This window comes from Lepisosteus oculatus, chromosome 24 (assembly GCF_040954835.1).
Source record: "Lepisosteus oculatus isolate fLepOcu1 chromosome 24, fLepOcu1.hap2, whole genome shotgun sequence".
NCBI lineage: Eukaryota > Metazoa > Chordata > Actinopteri > Semionotiformes > Lepisosteidae > Lepisosteus > Lepisosteus oculatus.
This window is the reverse complement of record NC_090719.1, coordinates 1,982,433-2,008,378: the sequence shown is the minus strand read 5'-3', so window position 1 is coordinate 2,008,378 and position 25,946 is coordinate 1,982,433. Positions and strand designations below refer to the sequence as shown.

Below are 25,946 nucleotides of genomic sequence, written 5' to 3'. Positions count from 1 at the left end.
CCTTTTTTTCACATTCGCTACCAGGTGCACACGCTTACAATTATTCACAGCGTTATCGAACGGATTTAAGGATTTAGTCACACGCTCCTGCTGAAAACCACAGCTTGGAAAAAAACAAAAAAAGTCCCTCCAAACCCGGAAGAGGGACAGAATTCCCAGGAAAGCACAGGAAATCGGAGCGGCCATTTTCACCGGTCATTGCAATACCCGAAACTGCCCACACGAGGGGGGTAGAGACCAGTTTTTCCTTTGCCCTTCCCAGCGAGGTGCCAGCTTCGTGCGAGAACTTCTCGCGTTCAGTAACCGAACTGAAGTTCAGGTGTGGATTCGGGCGTGCCCCTTTTAACGGACGGAGGGCTGAGCGCCACTGCGTGGAGACGCGTTACTAGATTACTGGAGACGGCTAAAATACAGGATCGTCCAGTGTTCGACGTCCATCATTTCCAGTTACAACAGACTTTGTTTTCACTTTCCCCATGAAAAGTGCAAAGCAGATCTGGCTAGCGACGGTGAATGTGCACCCTGTATGAGCAGAAAACAAGAGCAGGACACATTTTGCTGGGGAAAGAGCTGCAACTCTTCTCCCCCTCCAAGTTTTAGAACCGAGTTCGCTAGCTTTCCTTGCCTGCAAAGCCAGTCCGTAGTTGCACGGCGTGACTGCGCCCAGCAGGGCGAGTCCTGACGTGCGGGTGCTCCTGGCTCCTTCTCCGCAGTCCTGTTGCTGGGGGGGGGCTATTGTGTCAGGTCTGTTCAGAGCAGCTGCACCTGAAGAGATGGAAGAAGGTGTTCAATTGGACCATCGGGCCAATAAAGAGCGGATCGAAAGTAAGTTTAAAAACTGAATTGGATTTAAAACCTTCTTGACACATGTTTTCCACACGATCCAGACAGCCCTGCAGTGGACACACTGTCTCCTCCAGGACCAGAACTGGACAGCCCTGCTGCAGACACACACTGAATCCTCCAGAACCAGAACTGGACAGCCCTGCTGCAGATACACTGACCCCACCAGGACCAGGACTGGACAGCCCTGCTGCAGATACACACTGACCCCTCCAGGACCAGGACTGGACAGCCCTGCTGCAGACACACACTGAATCCTCCAGAACCAGAACTGGACAGCCCTGCTGCAGATACACTGACCCCACCAGGACCAGGACTGGACAGCCCTGCTGCAGATACACACTGACCCCTCCAGGACCAGGACTGGACAGCCCTGCTGCAGACACACACTGAATCCTCCAGAACCAGAACTGGACAGCCCTGCTGCAGATACACTGACCCCACCAGGACCAGGACTGGACAGCCCTGCTGCAGATACACACTGACCCCTCCAGGACCAGGACTGGACAGCCCTGCTGCAGACACTCACTGACCCCTCCAGGACCAGGACTGGACAGCCCTGCCCCAGACACACACTGATCCCTCCAGGACCAGGACTGAACAGCCCTGCTGCAGACACACACTGACCCCTCCAGGACCAGAACTGGACAGCCCTGCTGCAGATACACTGACCCCTCCAGGACCAGGACCGGACAGCCCTGCTCCAGACACACACTGACCCCTCCAGGACCAGGACTGGACAGCCCTGCTGCAGACACACACTGACCCCTCCAGGACCAGAACTGGACAGCCCTGCTGCAGATACACTGACCCCTCCAGGACCAGGACTGGACAGCCCTGAGCACCATGGACTGAATGACCCTCCTGTGTAACTATTCTTATGGCCTTATGAATAGATAGATTCAATGAATAAACACGATAAATACCATACGTAACTTGCCCATGATAAAACCCAACAGAATAATCAACAACATTGTATTACTTGTGTAATTAAATTATATGCCTTTATCATTGTAAAGCATTGTTTCGATGAAACTAAAGCAGGCGCAGGCCAACAGAAAGCACGAGGCAGCCACTGGGAGGGCAGCTCCACACTGGGCCAGCCAGAAGCCCCGAGAGAGCTCGAGAGGTCTGTCAGAAGCGATGTCCCGGGACACTGCCTGGCTGTATTATTCCTTATCTCCGGCTGTCGAGAAAACGAACATTAAGGCAGCATCATCTGATGGCCCTCCACTCGTTTCATTTCTGAAAACGAACATCTGAAGGACTTAAAAAAACATAACACTGTGAAAGGGTTTCCCCCACCATTCAAAGACGGAACATTTCCTTTGCTGAAGAGTCATTAGTGGGTTTTTTTTTCATGGCGTTCTTTAATGGGGACATTCCACCAGGATACAGGGGTGCTGCCACAGTTGAACGAGCTGTTCCCTACCAGAGACGGGGTATCCTCAGAGGCCAGTGGTTAAATCCTGGCTGGAAGTTCCAGTTCTGGCCTCAGACTGAGTGTTGGAGTGGAAAGGGAGAGAGACCTCAAGTGTTGAACTACCAACAGCCTGGCCTTCCTCCCATATGGTTAAAATGAGACGTGTAATCTCATCCGCTGCAGTTTACAAATATCGGGAAGAAAATAATGCAGCCTGGAGAAGGGATACTGGTAGAAAAATACACACTGGGTACAACTCTGAGCCCCGCCTGCACTACATTTCCTGAAACACGGAGATGAACTTCTGTACACTTGGGGGGTCCGCTCACGGTAGACCCCCCCCCCTCCCCTCTGTGCACCCCAAGAACAGAACATGTTCTGCGCCACGAAGACACGGCTCGGTTTCAGTTCACTCAGCTTTTGGGGGAACCCCCGTCACCCCACCCCTGTCACTGTGTGTGTGTGTGTGAACGGGGCAGCCCGTTTGCAAATCCTTTAAACCCCCCCCGAATAACCCTGAGCTGGTAACAATCAGTAATGATCAAAGTGTTTGTTTTTTTGTTCAAGCAACAGATCTCTGTGATCGCATGGCACTATCCGGCACTGAAGGCGACTTCTGAAGTTGATTGAAAGCAGGAGCAAAACAAAACCCCTCTGTAAACGTGTATACTATATTCCTTTACAGTGTGGAGAACTTAATCCGGGGCAGTCATCGTCAGCTGCTTACGCGGCCTGCTGTATATTGAACTTTTCGGTTGAAGAATAAATGGACTCTTAACCGTTAAAATGGGACTATGAAAGGCCCCTTTCAAGTGTAGCAGGGGAACAGCAAGGCGGTGTTATTAACTCCTCGCACTCCAAGCTCTGCTCCAAGGGCACAGTGTTTAACTGTACTCGTGGGGTGGGGGGCGGATTCGAGAGAAGGTCTCGGCTCAGGCGGCCCTTTTCGTGTTTTTTTTTTCCCTCTTAATTGCCGCTTTCGTTGAAACCACACCTTCGGAGCTGCTTATCCTAACAAGTCGAGCGGGTAATGAGTCAGTCGGAGGGTGTGTCCGCGGCGCGGCGGGACGGCACTGGAGCGCCTGTGCAGCGAGGAGCAGAGGGCGAGCCGACATCGCGGTGCGCTCAGTTTGGCTCGGATCTAAATCGAGAAGTGTCTGTGCGTCCCGTCCCTTCTGTCCCCGGGCGGCGTTTTCTCTCTGGATTATTCGTTTGGAGGGGAGAAGGAGAGGACGACGAAGGAGGAGTACAATAAGTTTTTTTTTTCGCCTCTATGGTTGATTTTTTCGGGTTAGTGTTTTGTTAAGGGGGGGGCAGCATCTGGTTTTCTCTCCCCCCCCCCACACACCCCCACACACCACTGACCCAACACCAGCACCGGTGAAGGGGGTAAGACCAGGCGAAGGGAATCCGAGAGTCCGGTGGGCTTGTGAGGAGTGTACCGCCGCCGTCGCCATGGGGGATGTAATTTCCACACACCTGGACGACAGCAGGAGGGAGATGATCACAGGTAAGTCGGAGAGCGACTGCGGCACGGATGAGATTTGAGTTTCCCGGCCCGGGGACTTGCGCTGAACTGCCGCGCAGAGTTAACATGGCTGTTTTTTTTTTTTTTTCGGGAGGGCGGCGGGTCTGGCTGAATTGCAGCTTGATGAAAGGAGACTCTGTGTCTCTCTCAGCTGTGCGGACGCTTCCGAGCTCCACCGTGTGTGTGTGTGTGTTTGTAAACGCTCCCAGCTCGTTCCCACGGTTTTCCGAACGGATTTGGCAATTCCTGGCTCGGGCTGAGGTGGGCGTACGGAGGGAGAGACACCTCACCTCAAGGTGGACGAGCCAGCTTTGCCCGGAAAACAACGCGGAGACTTTTTTTTTTAAAAAACTTCGAAAAGTGGGTAGGGAATCGGGTTGGACTTCAAAATTAAAAAAAAAATGAAAGAGGAGACTGTGGAGGTTGTGAGTTACCGAACAGGAAGGGTGTCTTGTATTTGTAAATAGTAGCAGACTTCTCCGTGTCCCGCACCGTCAATAATCCGTGTTAATGGTGCGTCTTTGACAGCGATAATGGCTGATTTTGTGACCCGTCTACCAGGGTTACACGGAAAACGCCTTGTGCGACTCGCGGCGTGGTGATTCTCGGGTCTGTACGCGTGTAGCTCTTCCCCCTCTCTCTCTCTCTCACACACGCACGCATTTGCCTTTCACGCAACGTGTGCCCGTGTTGCAGAATTTCACTTCCCCGTGATATCCGAGCCCTGCCGAGAGAGCCGGGTCCGGCAAGGTGGGCTTGGTCGATGACAGCCGGTAATGAGGACACTTCAGCCGCGGCTGGCGTGGGGACTGGGCTCCTGAAGACCGCGACGTGACGGCGGCACTCGGGGGTACTGAAGTCGCCAAGCGCCCGGGCAGCAAGAGATGGGAGCGCCTGACACGCCGCTGGGTTGCGGGGTCCCCCAGCTGAAGGCAGGCTCTTGTGTTGTCGGGGGGATTCGGGGTTTGTTAGGGGCAGGACGCACCCGGAATCCCACCCACGGGCCCTGCTGCTCAGAGACCTTGAAATGGCCTCTGTGCTTTCCGTTTGCTGCTCTTTCTGCTGCTGGTGGTGGTGGGGGGGTGTGTTCTTTACCTGGCTGACTTATAATAAGTGCTGCCGGTGCATCATGCAGGCAGGGGGAGTCCCCATGACCTGTAAAGCGCTTTGAGTGATGTGTCCAGAAATGTGCTATGTAAGTGTGAGGATTATTATTATTATTATTGTAACGGAGTCGGGTTCTTGGGGTTGGTCCCTCACCGAATGGGCGTTGCTCAACGGGGATCTTGCCAGCTATGGTACAGAAGACCTTCCTCTGCCCGGGATCCCTGTTATGCACAGAGGTGTATTTGCTACATTATTATTATATATTATCTATATATATATAGAGTTCTGCAGAGCAAGAACACCCCTCCCCAATCCCGAGAGTGCTCTCCTGCTCCCCCTGCTGGAGGGGCAGGAGCGTGTCACCGCTCACCACCAGCAGCCCTCCTGCAGCTCTTCCCTTCCCTGGCCCTGCTGCGTGTGTCTGTGGGGGGGGGAGCGTGCTAGCAACTTCCAGAGTCTATTTTAAGGCCCCTGTCCGGGGGCAGAAGCAAGAAGTGCAGAAGTGCAGTTCAGCCCCGCCCCTGCCTGAGGGATCCCGTCCCGGGACGAGGGGGGGCCCACTAGATGGGTCACAGTAAACGCTGGAGTGGGCGATCGCGCCGCGCAGCTTATATCAGCCCTGTGTACACTGGTGTTTGTGCCTCCTCCCGGTTGTGCCTGGTGTTGTGCCACAGTTGCCGGTTGCTCTCACGGAGCAGGCCTGAGGCAGCTTTCTGATTTCTACCGCAGGGCAGCCCACCAACCCAAAAGGACTGGATCCCTCCCCCCAAACACACAGCCATGTAACGACCAGGGGAAGTGGGTGTCAGAATCACACAGGACAGTGCTGGTGAAGCTCTCAGCAGGCTCCGTGAGCTTGAAAGAGTTCAGGCAGGGAGCTGCGTCAGCATGCGTGGGCTGGGAAGGAACGAGTCCAGCTTTATTCCCCGCAGGAAAGAGAAGGGAGGAATCGCGACGTTTCGGCCGTGGAGCCCTCCTCGGGGGCGAACGTTGCGCTTCTCCGGCTCTGGTCTGGCTGGAGGGGTCAGGTGCCCCCCGGAGCGCCCTGTCTGTGCCCACACGGGCGGCTCGGGCCGTGGCTTTTTCCCCCGTCGATGTCTGAAGTTCCCCGTCTGGTGAGACGCCGCTCCGCCGTCCAGAGTGCCTCCGGAGTTTCCGACCGCAAGCGCAAAAAACACGTTTCCCTGGGCATTCCTGGAATTCCAGCGTCAGGCTCGTCACTCGGCGTCTGCTGGCCCTGTGAGCGCCGGAGCGCTGGGGGGAGAGATGGAGGTGTGGGGGGGGCACACTAGACCTGTGGGTTCAACACCAGGCGCGGCTGTGGGTTCTGGCCCAGCCCGGTCCGCACCGGGACCGGCTGTGGGTTCTGGCCCAGCCCGGTCCGCACCGGGACCGGCTGTGGGTTCTGGCCCAGCCCGGTCCGCACCGGGTGCGTAAGGGCTCTCCCACTGTTCGGGCTCCCAGTCCGGTCCAGATACGGGCTCTCTCTGCAGTCCCACTGTTCGGGCTCCCAGTCCGGTCCAGATACGGGCTCTCTCTGCGGTCCCACTGTTCGGGCTCCCAGTCCGGTCCAGATACGGGCTCTCTCTGCGGTCCCACTGTTGCGATTGGAGGGATCTGATGCCCCCTGGGGTGGGGTCAGCGGTGACCTGCCCTTGTAGAGCAGTGATCCAGTAGTCCAGGAGAGGGATTCCCAGCACACAAGTGCCCGGCCCTCGCTTGTCCCCGACTTGCCATGTCTCTCACCCCAGCGCCTGGCTCTTCTCCTCCGAACTTGGCCGCTTTTTGAAGTGGCCCCATTTAATTCCTGGGGGGCGGGGCGGAGGACCTGCTTCTCGATCCTGCGCCGACCGGCGCGGCTCGCTGGCGCTGGAACTGATCAGCTGCCCGGTCTGGATGTCCTTCAGCCCTTAGTTCTCGATTTCAGGAATGGAAACAATGCCCTAACTGCTTGCTCATGCTCCCTCGTCCCTGACTAAGCCGCTGTTTAAACAGGCGGGTATGACTCTGCGTGAGAAACTGGTTCCCCTCCAGTCGGTGCTTTTCCAGCCCTGCAGCTCGATCATTAACGCAGGGCTCGATCATTAACCCCCTCGCGCGGCTCATTCATTCTCGTTACTCGAATTGGAAAAAGAAACCCGCCGGCCTCACGTCGGGAGGGGGGGGCCAGAGGGAGGCGATCTCGGCCGCCTCCCAAGACAAACCGACACGGGCCGTGCGATAATGGGGCCTTTATTTAATCCCAGCAGCGCTGCGCGTCGGGCCAGCAGACAGCTGTGGCTTTGTGTCCCGGGACACGCTCTCAGCGGCTCTGTGCGGCACACTGTCTGGCTCCGAGAGACTGCTCCCCGCCCGCCCCGTCACCTGCAGTATGGGCAGGACCTGACGCCCTGCTGGGAAGACCCTTCCTCATATACTGGGCTTTCGGACAGAATTCGCTTTTCGGATTCGCCTTCATAGCCAAAATCGCCGAAGGACGTCGTCCGTCTCTCAGACGCCGAAGACTCGAGCTCCTGTCTAGTGATTCTTTCTCCCCCCCTGAGTCCCTGTCCGTCTCCAGGGACTCGTGAACAGGGCCAGACTGGTCCGATCATGCCCACGCTGACTGAACCAGTTGCCCCCTTTGCGGCAGGCGTTAGGCGGCTGATGGTTCGAAGGGACTGTTTGGACTGGGGTGTCTGGGAGAGGAAGCCCTCCAGGAGTGGGACCAGGGCGTCGTCCTGGGCCTGCGGGACAGCCGGGCAGGGGTGGGGGACAGTGGTCTGGCTTGTGCAGGGAGGGGCTGACTCAGACACACCCAGCTCGCACACAGAGGCCCTGTGTGACCGGAGCAGGTAGCAGCATGCCTGGAGGGACTGGCACACACAGACACACACACGTGTGCCTACACGCTTGCAGATCGTCCTCTAGTCCTCAAGTGCTCACAGAAAAAGAGAGCGCTCCTCTGCTTGCAGTGGATGGTGTTTGAGCATGCTCCTCGAGGTGCCTGTGCTGGGTGTTTGAGCTCCTCGAGGTGCCTGTGTGGGGTGTTTGAGCGTGCTCCTTCAGGTGCTCTGCTAGTTACCTGGGTCAGCTAAACCAAGGATTATCAGACTCGAGGATGGGCCTAAAATACACAGCCTGGCTGCTGGCCAAAATCTCTCTGCGGGAATCTGCACGTTTGTCCTCCGAAACGTTTCCTCACTGGAGTTCCAGCTGCAGACGGGCGAAAGGGTTTTCTCAGTAATCCGTTTCGCCTTACTTGGGCGATCGCAGGGCTGCCGTCCTTGTAGTGGCCTGGTCCCGTTTTCCCTCGTGTGCTTTGAAGATGAGGCTGCTGGGTCACAGCACAGAACGGGGTCGGGGGGTTCTGGTCCTCTGATCGGGTCCCTTAGCCCCCCAATGGCAGCCCCCTTCGGCTGGTCCGTCCCCAGACGTCCCGTGTGGATCGCAGGGGCTGGGTTCGCGACTGGAGCCGGCCGGTGGGGGTGTTGGGTGCCGTTTTCAGTCATGTTTTTTCCAGCCAATCAGCCTTCACGCCCGAGCTTGCCAGTACTCTTTGAAGAGACTTGAATCGGAGCCGACGGGATTCCGCTAATAAGCAACAGAACTCACTTCTGTTCTGCGCAACGGTGCGTCGGCAAGGCTTGTCCGGTTGTCCGTCCGTGTCCCCCTGCTCCCTGCTCCGGCTCCCGGAGTTTTCCTCTTCCCTTCCCTGAACCTCCGTTCTTCCCGGCGTTGGCAGGACTCGGCGGCTTCAGCACTCCCTTGAAGCTCCGCTCCTGGGCTATTATTGTCGTTTCTTCCTTTCCAGCTGATTTGTCAGGAATTAATCCGCCCGCAGATCAAAAGGCTTCCACTGTTGGAATGGTTCAGCCTCAACCCAAGAGGCAGTTCCTGGAGCAATCGGGGGAACTGGGGGGGGGTGGTGGGAATAAATAGAACCGAAAGTGAAGCCTGGTGGAGCCCGCAGGGCCACCTTGTCCCTCCTCATGGGACGCTTTGCTTGGGCTTCCTCAAAAATCCGTTTCGTCCCCGCGCCACGGTTTCCTCGTTTGCTCAGCGGTTCACCTGCGGCCGCCAGCTGGGCAGGGTGGCGACGCGAGGGGAGAGGAGGCCCCGCCGTGAGCCGTTTGCGCAGGGAGCGCGATCTTGGAACGGAGGGCTGCCGCGGCCTGGCTTGCCGGGCCCCGTAGGTTCTCGGGTGGCCTGCAGGGGTCGCTGTTGCAAGTGCGAACCCCACGTATCCCGTTTTGGCTGGGGCCGTCCCGGTGGCGTCTGTCTGCCTGGGCTGTGCGGGGCCCGACCGGCGCCCCCGAAGAACCGCTCCTGCGAGTGGAGCCTCTTGGGGAGCCCCTCTGCGCGCTGATCTGGGGGTGCTGTGAGGCGTTTAGGGGGGACAGGGAGAATACCCGTGATCAGGGGTCACAGGGCGCCCTTGCAGAGAGAGAAAGGCCTTGTGCTGCCAGCACCACTCGCGCACTGGAGGTCTCGTTTTGTGGGTCGAATCCCATCGACCGGAGTTGTGCCCTAATGTTGTGCGCGTGATCTGTTTTCTGGCTTATGGCCGTCCGCCATGTCTGATCTGTGGAGAGCGCGCGGGCACGAACAAGCACAGACCCGAGTGCAGCCGTTTCTCCCCCAGGGCAAACAGACACTTTCACCGTCAATCTCCTCCTCTAAATAAGAGGGGAAACAACTGGCTCTTCCAGAGTAGTTTTAAAACAAGGCAGCGGGCGCAGTGTGGGCGTTGTTAATAAAACCGCGGCTCCTGCTTGCTCCTAGACCGACAGGATATTTATACTGCGATCAGTGACTTTACTCACAACGCCCCCCATCAGCGCTGGGCCCAGCGTGCCTGCCAGAACACGATCCGTTCTTGGCTCTCTGTGTTTTGCACAGCGTCCTCCTGAGCGAGCTGTTCGAAGTGACCCTTCTGGCAGCCCTGTTTGAGCTGCAAAGTGTTGACAAGCGTGGGGGACACCTACGGCATTGTAATAGGGAGGAAGTAACTCTCACATCCAGACGAGAACCACACTTCCTCTAAAAAAGCCACAGGATTGCCTGCCTCCTGGGGCCCTGTGCACTGACAGCCAGAACTGTCTCTTCACCCCCCCAGCTCAGACCCGAGCACAAACTGCACACAAACCTGCGGGCTGCTTTAGATGAGCTCAGTCAGTTATCCGTTGGAAGAATAGTGCTGTGGGTCATATGGGACATGGCGCAGGAAATGAGCTGGTAATTAAAATTAAAAACCCTTGCAGATGCTAGAAACGAGCCTCCAGGGGCTTCGCTGTCTTCTGCATGAGCTCACCTGACCCCTCTAGTCCTTAGGTCCTTAATGAGTCATCTATTAGGGATTGTCCTAATGGATATGGGAAGGAAAGATTTAGCAGTTAAGGCCAGTAGAAAAGACAGAGGGTGATCTAAAACCGAGACTCTCATCTTGGGCCTTGGTGTAGAACAGAATGACTGATTGCGGGTACCGATATCGCCAGCCCGGCATCGAGTCCAGGGCGAATTGGGAACGAGCCGTTTGTGCAGAGCGGAGTTGCTGCAGTTTGGTTTTCGGAGGGAGAAATCAAGGCAGCTACAGGCCCCTGCGGAGGAGGAAAGGGGTTAGGATGCGCAGAGACCAAGAGACGGAGAGATCTGTTCGCCGCCCTGCGGCGTTGCCCAGTTACACAGGCTGAAACAACACCTAGCATGCCGTGGGAGCAGACCCTAACACCACAGCAGCAGGTTGGCAGACCTGATAGCACTGAAGTGTTGAGCCCTTAGTAGAGTAGTAGTAGAGGAGTTTATTGCCAGATGTACATGTGCATTGGTATTCTTATTCGTGTTGTGGAGAACAGTGAATATGTAGTGGTGGAAAAAAAACCCATGGTAGACCATGCAAAAAGTGCATAGTGCAGATGTGCATTGAGTCTGGGGCATTGCAGTTAGTTGTTAAGGATGCGAATGGCAGTAGGGTGGAAAACGTGGTGACGTCTGGCTCTCTCTGTCTCTCACTTTTGTTACAAGCCGGGTCTTCTGCTAGAGGTGGAGCTGATGTGGCGACTGGTGGAGGGTTCCAGTGTATTCGGAGGTGCCCGGGGCTGTGTGGATCCTGCCTCAGCACCGGGAGATTGTCATTGCAAGGTTCGGGCCTATAGCCGCCCCCTCCCTCACAGAGCTGACATGACGCGTGAGTCACTCGGCATCAGGCCCACGCCGTTCGAGAGAGCGCGTCCCCTCCCCCGCCCCCACGGTCAAACGCATCTCCCTTTCTGGACCCGATTGTTTGGAGAGAGGCTCGATGAGGGGTTTTCCAGGAGCAAAGGCCCGCTGGAGACTGTAAATTAACGGAGGCCTGCTGTAGATCAGGCTGAGAAACCTGTCGCGGCCTTCCCAGACTTGCCACGGTCGCTGGACGGTGTTCATTCTTTCTCGGTGACCCTGTCTCCTCCTGTCCACACTCTGGACAGTGATCTCTGCCCTGCTGTCACTCCCTGTGCGAATGGGACCCGGAATCTCTCGGCCTCGGCTTCGCTGACTTTCCCGTTTGGTCGGGGGGGACTCTCCTTCAGGAAAGCATGTCCGTATCGGACAGCGTGTGACGACAGCCAGTGGGTCAGCCAGGGCACAAACCTTCAAGAATCTGGGCTCTTGCTCAGATTGTGCTTAATAACTGTGCTCCTCAGGCTGTTGGGCCCGCAGCTCAGTTGAGTTTCCTCCCCCAGTTGCGATTTTGGCAGGTGTGGAAATTCTGGGATTAGATTTATTCTGGGGACGAATGGTCGTCCGATCCCAGATTAGCATGGAGTAAACCTGGACTTGTACGAAAGAAAAGCCCCACCTGAAGAAGCCTCTACGGCCAAAACGTTCTCTTCTCTTTTCAGCAGGAGAGAAACCTCTACGTGTTCCTTTGCAGCCTGACGCAGCTCCCTGCTTGAACTTCTGAATCCCAGAGTAGATTGGTTCTCTGTCCTATTAAATGACGCCGCTTGCATGCGACAGTGTGAACAGTTGCACCGGCGTGGCAGGGAGGGCCTGACCCAGATCGCGATCGTCCTGCGTCTAAAAGCCGGGCAGGGCAGTTTCATTTTTCACCGCCATCGGATAGTGCATTCACTTTTTGAAACGGGAGACGGAGATCCAGCCGATAAATTCGTGGCTGCCGATGCCTTACCTTTCCCAGGGACGTGTGACAAGAACAGCGGGTGGGTCTGTGAGCCACGCAAGGTGCCTACGGGCTCTGGGAGTCATCGAAGCAGCCTGGTGGTCTTCCTCCTGCAGCAGCCCTATACAGCAAAGGAAGAGCAGGATCTAATAGCAGCTGTGAATTCACTCGCGATCCATGTGCCAGACGTTCACTAGCAGAGCGAGCGAGGCTCTGGAGAGAAGACCTTCGTTTTCCAGGGTGCATGGAGAAGGAGACGCTGGGCTCTGGGCTCTGTTCTTTGCAGTTGCCTCCTATGCAAACCGCATGATCAACAAAGTATGCGGATGGCATTTGTATACATTTGTATCTGCTCCATTGTATTGTGGTTTTCATTGTGCTGTCCAACCAGATGCGGTCTGGATGCTCATTGGTTCTTCTCATGATTGGGCACTAAGCTGGCAGAAGAGGTGCCTCGGTGCTGGAGACTCTGTGCCCAGTGTCGTTCTCCGCGTTTCCTTTGGTTAATCAGCGCCCCCGCCCATCACCCCTCCCAGCTCGCTCACCCGCCCTGGAGCGAAAGCTCTCCCTCCGCGGGCTCCTACCAGAGAGTGCTCGCAAGTAAGCCCCCCCCCCCCACGGATCGCTGGCGCTCCAGCGCCTTTCCGCTGGGATCCTGCTCCGTGCCCGGGCGGGGTTTCTGCTTGCGCGGAACAGCGGCAGGGTGTTCTTCGGTTTTCGCCCCCTAGGGGGCGAGGGCAGCAGCTGCAGCCGCCGCCCTTCCAGAGCCTGCGGACGCCTTGGCGCGCGACTGCGACTTTCAAGGGCAGGCAGACGGCATCGCGGAGCGCTGCCACAACACCGACCTAAAAATAACCCCGCGGCCTTTATTTTGAACGGCCCTGCTTCTCTCCGGGACTTCCTGTTTCCGGTTCGCCAGCCGGATTGAATTGTGGGCAGGGCGACTGGCGCTGGTGGGCGTGCGGAGTGCCTGCTGGGAGTTCTCTCCGTGGGCTACCACTGGCAGACAAGCTGCTCGGATCCTGCTTGCCCTTCTCGGGGGGGCCAGGGTGGGGGCGCTGACATGACGCCTGTGTCTTCAATCCCTGGCCCGGGGAATCCCTAGGGAATAGTCTTACTGGGGCGTACTCGACATGACGTTTTCCTTTTCTAAGGAAAAGCACACTAATCTCCCAATCCCGACCAGATGAACAGGTGTTGTCGGGATGTGCTCCTCTCCCGTGGCGCAGGAGAGATGATAAAAGGCCTCCGCCCGCCTGCCAGTGTCCGATTACAAACCCGGATCTTTATGGCACGAATCCAGGAAGAGTTAGCACGGGGCTCCCGTCTGACTGAAGAATCGGGAATAGGGCCCCAGGGATCGGCGTGGGTGTGGTGTGTTGATCTTCGGATGAGATCCAGGCCCTTATAACGCTAAAACAACCTGGAACTGCAATTGCAAATGGTTGCAATCGGTAGATTTTGTGATTTTGTTGCTTGGATTAAACATGGTTTTCTCGAGAGAGATAGGACTACAAAAATCTTTCCGCGTACCATCCTCAACGCCGATACACGCTCCTCTCTTACTCTGGGTTTCGTGCAGCCCCTGGTCATGGGCGCGCGCCTCAGTGATAAAGGCAAGAAGAGCTGGTTCCGTGCTTTCCTGGCGCGGCGGAGCAGTTTGCGGTGTCGCCAGAGCACGGAAACCGTCCAGCGTTTTGCAGTCGTAAGCGATCGGCAGTGGCAGCTTGCGAGGAAAATGAGATCACAGCGGGACGGTTTCCCCGCAAAACAATGGCCACAAGAAGAAATCCTGACCACTAATTACCCTCGGAATCGTTAGCCACATTCTGGTCGAACCCCAAAATACAACATCGGAAATTCAGAGATTTTGTCCTTTAATAATATAGTAAACCTAGACTTAGCATTATCGTTCTGGGTTTGGGTGCTTTTGCTTTTGACTATATGGGACTGAAGGATAGATGGATACTGGAAATTCTTTCAGCTGCCAGTGAGAAAACGGAGCAGGATAAAATGGAGCAGTGGATCGGGGTGGTGGAGGAGATGCACCTAATGGAAAAGATCAACTTTTTCTCGGAGGCGAATAGGGTGAGCCAATACTGGCTAGCCTGGACTGGGTCTGCAGCCCCAGGAGGCCTGGTTTGGCTCTGTGCAAGAGGGTGAAGCTGGTCATGTGTTGCGTTTCGGCTGATGACGATATTTCTAGATGTCGCCTCCCATCCGTGCTGACGTGATCTGAACGGCTCATTATATACATTAAAAAAAACGTAATCCAAAAAATGAAAGATGGAAGGCGGGAAATGATGTGGCTCCGTACAGGTTGTGTTTGTAAGCAGTAGAAGAAGAGTCGTTCGCGTAGTGGGATGGTTTTGCCAGGTGGGAAGGCGACGTTTGCAGCTGCTGGCAGCCGGACCTGCGAGCGGAGGGCCTGGGATTCTTCCGAGGCAGCCCGGGGAAGCCAGCCCTGTTCCGGGGAAAGCCCTCCGGGACGCTATTGTTTCCTTCAAACAAGCAGAGCTTTGAAACGGCAGTGCAGCGTGTGTGTGTGTGTGGGGGGGGGGGGGTAATTAATGACACATTGGGGTAGACGGGGCAGATGAAACGGAGCTCTGAACAGAACCTCCTGCAGCCGGTGGTCTTAAATCTGTCGGTTTTCACAACTTTGGTGTCTGTTGTGCTCCCTTTCTCTCTCTCTCTCTCCCTGCCCCTTTCTTTCAACTCGAAACCCTTCCCCTGCCTCTGCACAACTGCTCTTTTATTCTCTCTAGGTCTAATTACAGTCCCCGCCAGTGACTTTGAGGCGGATTTACAGCCTCACCCCGCGCGAGCACAGAGTGGAGGGTAATGACAGGCTTTGCAGCTCGTTAGCCCCAGATGCAATGGGAGGGGGTTTAGGAGGTGGGGAAGGCGAGGGGGGCAACCAGCTACCGTCGGGCTCACCCGGGAGTCCTGTCGGTGCCCCTGCCTCGGTAATCCGGGAGATTGCCGCAGCATTGCAACAGCTGGATTAACTGCGTTGCTCTGGGCGACGGCACAAGAGGGGGGGTGAATTTCTCGACGGTTTCTGGAAAACGCCAGCCCTTGCCCTTTTCACACTTGCACAGTCGTTCTCTTTGGTGGAAGGAGCCAGTGATAATGTTAATGTAATAATGATCATGTTGCTTTTTATCAGCCCTATACAATTACAAATATGAGGAATGTGTCTTTTCGCAGACCCCAGCTTCTCTCCATGAGACGCACAGACAGGGAGAGAAGCTGGGGGTCAGAGCGCAGGGTCAGCCGTTTATACGGCACCCCTGGAGCAGTTGGGGTGAAGGGCCTTGCTCGGGGGCCCAACGGAGTAGGATTCCTCTGCCGGCCGCGGGATTTGAGCCGGCAACCTCCCAGCCACAGGCGCGGATCCCGAGCCACAGAGCCACCACGCTGCTTTTCCGAGAAACTGTCACTTCTCGTGCATTTTGTTTTTGTGCAAGAGAAGCAGGATGGCGTGATCGCGTAGCCCCGCGCTGGAGAGTGGGAGGCTGTGCTCTCGCTGGGGGTGATGTCCTTACAGAGAGAACAGAGAGTCCCACACCAGCGCTGTGCTGTGTCAGCAGCTAGCGAGCGTCACTAACCCTGACCACAGGCAGCATGGAGGTGGTGGTGGTGGTGGGGGGGGTCATACTTTTATCTGCTTCACCAGATTTCTGGTCTTAGTTCAGCGTTTTCAGACTTGATCTGATTTTTTATTTCGTGTGGTTTCACGCTGGCAAAATCCAGTCCTTTCGGAGGCAGACATTTTCTTGTGCGTTTGCTCACATCCTTTTTTATTTGCTTGAAACAACTGCCGCTCCCTCTGTGACAGGCACTGTGGTTTAATCCCTTGATGCGATGGAGAGAAACCCTCTCGGGTCACGCGAGAGGCCTGTCTGAGGAGCGTGTTCCAAGGCTAGAATCTTGTCGCTTGTGGCCTGCACTTTATTGTGCAGCCTTTTGAGCTGTCATGTCAGTTTCTCGGTGCGTTTTGCGAAATTTAAAACGTGCTGCCTTGACAGGGAGGTAATGCAGTCGGGGCAAAACACCAAGCACAAAGCAGAGCACGCACAAACACTGCAGAACGTGGCCAGGCCCTGGAGCCCCCGCTGTTATTGCACTGGGGTGTTGGTGTTCAGGTGGGCTAAGCCATCATGTCCTCTAGGCGTGTTTGAATGGGGTGGGCCTCGCTCTGGTTTGTCTGTGCAGTGCATTGAGTTGTTTGGGATGCTCATGCTTATTTCAGGCTCCTTGTAGTCTGTGTTTATTTTCCAGCTGCCTGCCTCCCTCCAAGTGGTAATTTACAGCCATTGAGTCTTCACTACGTCCCAATTTAGTGAAAAGCATTCATTGTCTGTGTTCATGCTGGCTTTATTATTGTTATTAACTATAATGATTTGAAACATTGCACTTGGGGTTCTTGTGTCCCACACACGGAACAGTAGAGATCCATTCCTTTGAAAAGGAGACCTGTCTGGAAGTCCTGCTGGGGAAAACAGATCTGTCTCTGGGAGGTTTAAGCGTGTGTCACATGACTAAAACACAAACCTGGGAAATGAAGCCCTAGGCTTGTTGTGTCTGTTATTAGTGCCTGGTTTAATAAGCAGTTAAGAAAGTGGGTTGTGGTGAGTTCCTGCCACGCGCTGGACTGTGGGAGAAGCTGTGGGCTGAGGCTCTGTGCTGAATGTGACGCTGCCCTGGTGCTCTGCTTTGTCTGCAGTCACGGGCCCTCGTCAGAGCCTGAGTGGAGGGCTCCGGTTTGGCCTGTCTGGGCACGGCTCTCCTCCAGGCTGACAGCCCCCCTGGCACTTGCTGGCGTGTTTCTTGTCACCAGGTACGGCACTTACCTGCTTCCCTGCGGAGGTGCAGGTGTCCAGCCCTACACCGTGTGAGACACGTAGGCTCGCGCTGCATTTGACTTGAGGCTGCCATTTAATTTATCTCCAGAAAGTGATGTGGCATCGCCTGCGCTGGCTTCTTCCCCTGGCGCAATGTGACATTATCCTCACTGGCACTGACTTCTTCCCCGGGCGCAGTGTGACATCATGTGCTCTGGCACTGACTTCTTCCCCGGGCGCAGTGTGACATCTGCACTGATGCAGTGTGACATCATGTGCACCGGCACAGACTTCTCCTCCTGGCGCAGTGTGACATCATCTGCACTGATGCAGTGTGACATCATCCTCACTGGCGCAGACTTCTCCCCCTGGCGCAGTGTGACATCATGTGCTCTGGCACTGACTTCTTCCCCTGGCGCAGTGTGACATCATCTGCACTGATGCAGTGTGACATCATGTGCACCAGCACAGACTTCTCCTGGCGCAGTGTGACATCATCTGCATTGATGCAGTGTGACATCATCCTCACTGGCACAGACACACTGGCACAGTGTGAGATCAATCTGCGCTGGCGCTTCAGCCTGGGTTACAGTGACGACCACGCAGGTGTGCCTACAGGAAGATCGTTTGTGTGCGAAGCTCGGCAAGAGCTGGTTTTGAACAACATCAACACTGCAAGGGCAACGCCTTTACAATTAGACGCGTCTTGCAGGCAACAGCAGTGTTGAATTATTGGGTTGCAGGAATGCCTTTTTACTTCTTCCAGTAAGAGTTATAAATAGTCTTTAAAGGATCTAGCGCAACGCGTAAATGAACCGAAACCTGCGCGCAGACTCGCTGGCCAACTGGGGCTCGGGGATGGGAAGGGGTTTCTCTGGAATGTGCCTGGGAAAGCAGGAGCCATTAGCACTGATGAGAAAACAAAACCTGGAAATCAGGACAAAGACGGGAGGGGGGGGGGTGGAGAAGGAATGCAGAGGGGAGGAAGAGTGGGAGTGAAGTACAGGGAGCTGGACCAGCAGGGGAAAGGGTGTCTGATCACCAGCTGTCTGTTGATTCACCAGTGAGATACTCCTATATGAGGAGTCATTCTATATACTGTAGATATGCTTGCTGAATGTTTTATAATGACTGTATATAATATGTAGTAGTGTATTGTCTACTCTGTATACAGTATGAAAAATAATTTTGAACAATACACCTGTACTGTATCCATTCACACTTTCAACAAATGCACACCCTGCTGTCCTGCAGTTTTATTCATGATCCTTGGGGGGGATCTGGATACCCAAAGAATAAAAAGACAGTACTTTACAGCTCATTTTGCCCATTAAAAGTGATCGTTTGCTGTATTGGGCTCTTATCTTTTCCCAGAAGGGGTTAAGTGACCCAGCTATCAGGGTGAAAATTAGATCTGCATCCGGGAAGCTTTATGAATGGCAGGAAAACGGGCCTGATCAGTAGTGCAGCAGTAACCCTGCTCACTGAGCTGCTGCCAGGGGCCTGTGATCTAGGATTTAAAGAAGCAAAAAAGCCACAAGAAGCGCAGAGCAGCGCTGAGTCAGGGCAGCGTGGCAGACTGTGACACAGCTGGGCCATGACTCGGCTCCGTGTGACCTCTGGGGGGGGGGGGGATGTTGAGCAGGAACAGGGGTATGGGCAGTTTCCAGATTTCCCAATGTTCCATCCAGTCAGCAGCTTAACACTAAGAAGCGGTTGATATCCTCACTTCCCTCATGTTTAATCTTGCTCCAATAAAAAAAAATAGATTGAGCTTCACCGGAGATGTCGTGTGTGTTTTAGGAAACCGAAGGGGTACACGTGTGAGTCAGCGTAATGAATTTATAGTAATGATTCCTTACACTTATAAGGCGCTGTTCTGGACTCTCCACTCAAAGCGCTTTACAGTACACTCCCCACACACCAGCTCTCAGTGAGGAGGAGAACAGCATGATGAAGCCAGTTCAGTGATGGGGATTATTAGGAGGCCATGATTGGGGGGGAAAAGGCAGGAAGAATTTGACCAGGACGCCGGGGTAGCACCCCTACTCCTTTCGAGAAACACACCCTGGGATTTTTAATGACCACGGAGACTCAGGACCTCAGTTTTATGTCTCATCCGAAAGGACAGTGCCTTTTTACAGTATAGTATCCCCGTCACTACACTGGGGCATTAGGACCCACATAGACCGCAGGGTGAGCGCCCCCTGCTGGCCCCACTTACACCTCTTCCAGCAGCAGCCTCAGCTTTCCCAGGAGGTCTCCCATCCAGGTACTGACCAGACTCACACTGCTGAGCTCCAGAGGGGCTGCCAGCTGGGAGCTGCAGGGCGATAGGGCTGCTGGCTCTACCTGTGTTATGGCTAATCGACACCTGTCTCGTCTGCCCCCATCAGTGTGAGTCTCTGACTGACCCGTCAGACACTGTGGAAGTGCCAGCAGGGATTTTACACCCTAGTGTGTGTGTGAGTGTGTGTAGGGGCATGGGGGCATGAGGCTGGCTTGCACACAAGCCGCCAGCCTGCCTGGGGGCAGGATGTTGGTTTAAGATACAGAGCGGAGGCCCTGTGCAAACAGAGATAGGGCTTCACCTCCACAGCCCTTCCTGCCTTGCTGGGTCTTCTATCTCGTTCCTGTCACACCTGCGGAGGAGATAGCGTGCTTCCACGGGGGGGTGGCTGCCTCCGGGGGGTTTTGAGGTGCTCTGCCTGCCCTTCAAAATGGGGGGGGGGGGGCGGTTCTGGAAACGAAGAGGGGAGGACTGGAAAACCAGGAAACACAGGGTTAAACCACAAACTAACTTTCTCTCTCCTTCCAGCCCGGCTGGCCTTCCAACCATTCAAGGAATCCGAAACCGAACAATGAAACCGTTCGCGTTTTGTTGTGCAATCGCTCTCGCTGCTCGAGGTGCAGGATGCAGCTGACCTTTTTGGCAGCCTGACAACGCTTCTCGTCCTCTCGGAGGATAACAGTGGCGCTTTCAGAGCGCGAGGTTCCACGGGCTGGGACCAGGGCCCTAATGAGGTTGCTCGGCGATGTCAGTACCCCACCCTTGACCTGTAGTGTTTGTGCTGGCTCGCTTTTGTGTTTCGTGTTGTGCCTTACCTGTATCTGACTGTCGGGACGGAGCTGCTTAAAACACTTGTGCTTTGCAGAGGCGCTGGCAAGTGTGCGTCATAACGAACTGGATTTCCATTTCTGGGTAAATAGCTGGCTCTGCTTTTAATGCCAAACAGCTGGAGAGAGGGAATCTGAAAAATGTCAAAATAAGTTTTTAGTGGCAAAGAGGCATTTACTGTTCTGTAGGCTTGACAGTATTCGTCTCTCTCTCACCCCTCACTCATCAGCCTCTGGTGGCTGTCCAACGGGCACTGACCCAGCACCGGCACGGCTGGGATCTGTCGGGATCTGGTTTGCGGCCGGTGGGATCAGTCGGGATCCCGGCCACAACGGGGGGTGTGCACTCTGAGCTGGGTTGTTCTGATGATCATACTGGGGAAAGGAAGCTGCTGATGTGAAAGGGCAAGTGAAGTTACCTGGCTGGGGGGTGGAGCTGCAGGTCCAGCCTGCAGTGTTCCAGTGGACCCTGGTGGCGTGAGTCTCCGTTTCCTGCCCGCACGGCCGTCGGAGGCTTTTCAGGTGTTACTGCCTGCGGGCTCCGGCGCCAACTCTTCCAGTGAAGTCGAAAGGCAAATATATATTTCGCATTTCAACCCTGCGGTTTTGCTTATGCAAACTTGCTCATAACGAGGGAAGGAGACGTGGGACCCAGGTCGCCGTTTCGCTGGTGCGTGACTGTGCGTGTTTGTGCTTCCTTCGCAGCGCGGACCGGCGAGGTGATGGGGGAGTTTGGGCGGCTGTACGAGCAGCAGTACGCCGTGGCGCTCTTCAACAAGGTCCGCTACGAGATCGAGGGCAACGGGGGACCCCAGTCCCAGCTCCTGCACCGCAAGGCAAGACCCCCCCCACACTCACACACCTGCTCCTCACTGGCCCCCCCGGCTCCCGGCCCCCTGTCTCTGGATCTGTCCTCTCTCCTGTCTCTCCCTCACTCATGTTACAGAATCTTCAGTCAGAATGTCTCTGGTATCTGTGCGTCATGCGATACCAGTGACATGACCCATCCTACCATGTCCAGACAGATAAAGAGCACCAGAGATCAAAACCATGATGGGGAAATGACCAAACTCCCCAGGCAGGTGCCCCGGTGCGCTATCACATGGACTGGATTCTGTCCATTGTCCAGTCCAGTCCAAATACCATTGGTATTTGGACTGGACTGGGGAAAGCTGAAGGATTTTTTAACATTGGCCTGAGAGAAGACGTGATCGGCCGGGACAAGCCCGTATTTGACTGTGGCTCACCGCCCTGCAAGCTCACAACGTGACGGTTATTTCCTTTGCCTGTTGTGATATTTATCTGGGCGCAGTGACATCAGTGGTTGTGCTGAAGATGATGAATCAGCTGATAGGCAGCAAGGAGGAAAGCGCTTGGGGGTGTTTTCTGAACAACCGTCTCATTGACAACTTTTCTCCAGCCATGAAATTAGATTCAGTCTTATCAAAGCCATGTGAAATTGTGGTTTTTATGAGGCAATCTTCCTGTAGCACCTCCTGAAGGGACAGCAGGAGAGAACCCGCACAACACAGTCACGCTGTGACTAGTCACACTCAGGACTAGACGAGTCTAGAGCCCCGTGACTGGGCTGGGTCAGTGTCCTGGACTCCACAGGGACTGGAAGAGTCTAGAGCCCTGTGACTGGGCTGGGTCAGTGTCCTGGACTCCACAGGGACTAGAAGAGTCTAGAGGCGCATGACTAGTAATAAGTAGCTAATTGATTCCAGGCTCTCATTAATGCTTGTTCCATCCTCCAACAGCCCTTCATGTAAAGCAGCTTGTTGTCAGTTTTGTTTGCACTTCTGCGTAGACCACAGCTTCTTCACACCCTTCTGCAGACTCAGCAGGAACATTGTAACCCAATCCTTGCTGGATAAGGATCACTTTCCTGTTGTAACTGGAAAGAGCATATTTCATTATTCACCTTTCATTCATACTGCAAAGTCATGTAGACAAAGGCAAAGGTTTGTGTTTAAGATCCGACCCCAAGTTGGTGAAGATCCTCTCTCTCCTTACCTCCCGTATCACAGGTGCCCCTGGAGGACAAGTCCATCTTCTCCGGGAATCTTTTCCAGTTCCTGGAGGAGAACAAGAAGTGGAGGAATCGGTTCCTCTATGTCCCGGACTCCTACAGTGTCATGTTCTACGAGACCAAGCTGGTGAGCGATGTTTGTTTGACCGCAGTGTTGCACCGGGGGTTTAAAAGAAAGCAGACGGCCGAAGGACAGGTGGGGTGCAGGGTGTGGGTGTTCAAGCCAGGAAGAGATTCCATGCGCTTGATCTTTCAAGTTCCAAGTCGGGCTTTTTAGGTTTAAAAGTCCCAGCTCAGAATCGCCCATTCTAATTGGCCAGGCTCAGTGTTATAACCCAGGGCATATACTGTACACAGTACTCAGATGCTCGTTCTTCAGATCAAGTCCCACAGTCCCCAGAGGAGTCAGTTACCGAGCCACATGGGGGCGCTGTGGAGCACTCTAGATGACCCAAGTCTCACCACAACCCTCAGCCCTGGTGACACAGGAAATCGGTTAATAACCCCGGCAGTGGACTCGAACCTGTAGCCGTGTCTGTGCTACAGCGCTCAGACTTCCCTCTGAATGTGCGACACAACTGGCCTTCCGCGTGCTCACTGTGCCCCCCCTCTCTCTCGCCCCCCTGCCCCAGGCCTATGACAGAGGACTGCACCCCAAGGGGACCATCAACTGCGCTGGCTACAAAGTGCTGACCTCAGTGGAGGAGTACGGCGAGCTGATGAACAGCAGCCTGCCAGGTGAGTCAGGAGAGGGGGAGGCGGGCAGGCGACGGGGAGAGTTGGCAGGGTTGTTTTTCTTCCTCCTACACCTTCCTTCCCACTCTTTCATCCCTCTTCCTGCACGTCTTGTTTGTCCGGTCCTTTTCGTTCCTTAGTTCCCAGGACTGTCTCCCACTGCGCCACCGGGAGCATCCCAGCTGCCAGGATTTGGCACTGCCGGCATGTTAATGGTGTTGTTAATTGGGCGATGATAATTAAGGAGCCGGCTGCACGCAAGACCTGCTCTGGATCGGTGTGGAATAGGAGCTCCATTGTGGCGCTTGTGTGGGGGCAGTGTGCAGTGCGGCCCGTGGCTGACGAGGGTGTGCGTCGCCCTTTCCCTCTCTCGTCAGGTCTGAAGGCGAAGGCGGGCAGCTCCATGTTTTCGAAGTGCGCCACCCAGTTTCCCATCATCCTCTGGCACCCGTACGCGCGCCACCACTACTTCTGCGTGACGTCGGAGAAGGAGCACCAGAAGTGGCTCGCGGTCTTCCAGGACTGCGTCAGGCACACCAACAACGGTGAGGCACAAGTGCAGGTGCACACGCGTACACGCGTGCAGTACACACCTGCTCGCACGAGCACTCTCAATGCCTATTACAGGTGCATCCATTGAATAGAACTGCTCAACCAATCCAGACTGACACCAAGTTGGCCCAGGCAAGGCAGCTGCAGAGTTATCGTATCACTGGTGCCATTTCACAATTACGTCATAACGGAGCTTGTTGTAACCACCTTGAACCACAGGGAAGAGCACTAGAACATCTGAAACATCTGCATTGTTCAGTATGCTTACAATGAACTACACAGAGGTACCACTTTCAAGGATATGGATTAAGAAACCTCCCTTATTGCTTGTTATTAAGTGTGATTCCTTTAATGAATCAAGGTGCCAGTGCAGGACACACACACACTGCCAGTGCATGACACACACACCGGAGCAGTGCACACTTCTGACTTCTGTGAGCAAGCAGAAGGCTCACAGTGGTGATGTGTTCGTGTAGCTCCACAGCACCTTAACCTGGGAGAAAAAATGTTCAGGAGCCTTTTAAATGTTCAGCTGGGAAGCTGTGGGGAAGGTATTACAGAGCATGGCGGCACCCGCGGGCGCGCTAAATTCCCGTTTGTCCGGCGCTCGTGTGACAGCCTGGCGCAGCAGCGGGAGTCGGGGCCGGGCACAAGACACTCCGTCCGGAACTCCATCGCAGCGACCGGCTTTTCCACATATTAATAAGTTTGTCTCTCCGGGGGGTGGAATTCCCTCTTCTCCTGCCTAGAGCAGAGTTGCCAGCGGAGTGGGAAATCTGGGAAGCGAGTGTCCCTGCCCTCCTCCCGCGGCCCTCTGGCTCCCTTGAGCTGAAGAGAAACAGGCACAGGAGGCCCGGGACCCCTCCCACTGTGGGGGGCCCTGCCCGCGGTTAATGATTTTCAGAGCTAGACAAGCTCCCCTGTCCTTTCATCTCTGAGCATGTGCGGCCGGCGCACATCTACATCTGTATCCCCGCGGGCGGGGCCCGAGCGGGGTCAGAGGTCACCAGAGCCGGGCCGCGTCACGCGGCGGCCGATCTCAGGCCGGCTGGCCGAGAGGTGTGCCCCCCCTGCCCCCACCATTTGTTTTTTTGTGTGTTTAGATTCTTACGGGGAAGAATATAGAGGTCGCACCACAGGAAGTGTAATTACACAGGGGGTTGAGCGCGTCTTCAGTGGGAGTAGATTTGCTGGGAATGGGGAAGGTCGTTTGCTTTTTTTTTTAACTTGAAAATTGCCAAGTGCATTAATCAAACTGCCGTTTGGAGATGTTTGTGTTATTGCATGGGGAGACAGAGCTTCAGGCACGATATTGTCTCAAGATTAAATGCTAGGTTTGCGGTTTGTGAGTTTGGCTGGGTTGCTATAGTGACACGGTATGTAAATACTGAGCGCTGCTCTGTACGGAGTGTTATTGCGACACAGTAAAGGTGACATTTACAGTCCGATATTTTTCCCTCAGCTATGTGGCAGTTTCCATTTCAAAGGCCTGTGCATGTAACTTGGTATCGTGTTTCAAAGTGCCTCAAGAAGCTGATGTTTTAAACCATAGCTGGGCAGTCTGAACCCCCTAAATGTCTTGCTCTTACTTCATGCTTATTAGTTCTTGCTTGGATGAGGGCTCCTGCAGAGCCATTGATATATGTATGTTATGGAGGCTCAGGTGATTTTTCAGGGCTATTTTTCCATACAGCACACAGTGCCACCTGGTGATGGCTTTGGTAAGTGCGTTTTGTTTCCAGTCAGGAGATCGAGGTCACCAGAACTGGAGAAAGTTTCTTAAATCTTTTCCTTTAATTGTTTTTTTTTCCTCCTCAGTCTTCTTCAGCGTAAACTTTTGGTAGTGTTTGGGTAGCTGCACAAGTCGGAAACCATGTGTGCAAATGCCCACAGCAGCGCCAGCTTCCGCCCCGAGGCGGTTTTCTCCTTTGACGATGCATAGGCGTGCTTCCTCGGACAGACCCTGACTGATTCGGGTCCTTTGTTGACGTTCCCCGTCGGGCTGTTTGTCCTGTTGCCATGGCGGCGGGGGCTGCGCGTGATGCTGCCGAGACAGGAGCTGCAGCGTCTGCAGGAGATGCTTGATGTGGGCGTGTCCCGATCCGAGGCCCCTCCCTGTCTCCCCCTGCAGCTGTCGTCTCCTTTCCTATTGGCTAGGCCTGGGGTGATGAGGGTGGAGCAGTTTGGAGGACCGGGCGTCTGTGTTTGCCTGTATGGAACCCTGCTTGGTGCCCGTGGTGAAAGTGGTTGGTTTTAATAACAGAATGAAGTTGGAGGGGGGAAGTGAAATATCACCCAAGAAGGAATTAGCCAGGCATCCCGTTCCCCATCATGACAAATTCAATTAAGCCTGCTAGCTGGCAGCGCACGCAGTCCTGGGTGGTTTCATGCACGCTTGTGTGACTGATAGTGCTGAAGAGGAGTGCGAAGCGGATTTCTGACACGACTGGGCTGGGACGGCAGACCGCTCTTGTGCTTCCCAGCTTCCGGCTCGGTTCTGGGCCCAGGCGTCTGTCTGCGCGGGGTTTGCATGTTCACTGCAGGTGCGCTAGTTTCCCGCCAGCGGGAGTCCTAAGACACACAGCTTGGGATAGTGGCTACATGAAGTAGTCACCTGT

At 54.9% G+C, this 25,946-nt stretch overlaps 1 protein-coding gene and 1 long non-coding RNA gene across 2 annotated transcripts in view; one reads left to right on the top strand and one right to left on the bottom strand.

Annotated features, from left to right (window-relative positions):
* Positions 1-3,192: 3,192 nt before the first annotated feature.
* Positions 3,193-25,946, top strand: part of niban2a (niban apoptosis regulator 2a) — a 40,107-nt gene continuing 17,353 nt past the window's right edge. Inside the window, exons 1-5 of the mRNA XM_069183526.1 lie at positions 3,193-3,776; positions 20,715-20,845; positions 22,040-22,168; positions 22,674-22,779; positions 23,154-23,321. Of these exons, the coding sequence (XP_069039627.1) occupies positions 3,722-3,776; positions 20,715-20,845; positions 22,040-22,168; positions 22,674-22,779; positions 23,154-23,321 (589 nt within the window). The 5' untranslated portion in view covers positions 3,193-3,721. The remainder of the gene's footprint in view (positions 3,777-20,714; positions 20,846-22,039; positions 22,169-22,673; positions 22,780-23,153; positions 23,322-25,946) is intronic.
* Positions 18,078-22,089, bottom strand: LOC138225001 (uncharacterized). Its single transcript, XR_011183531.1, has 3 exons — positions 22,026-22,089; positions 20,429-21,906; positions 18,078-20,143 (listed from the first exon to the last, which is right to left on the bottom strand). It is a non-coding gene; the product is annotated as an uncharacterized lncRNA (long non-coding RNA).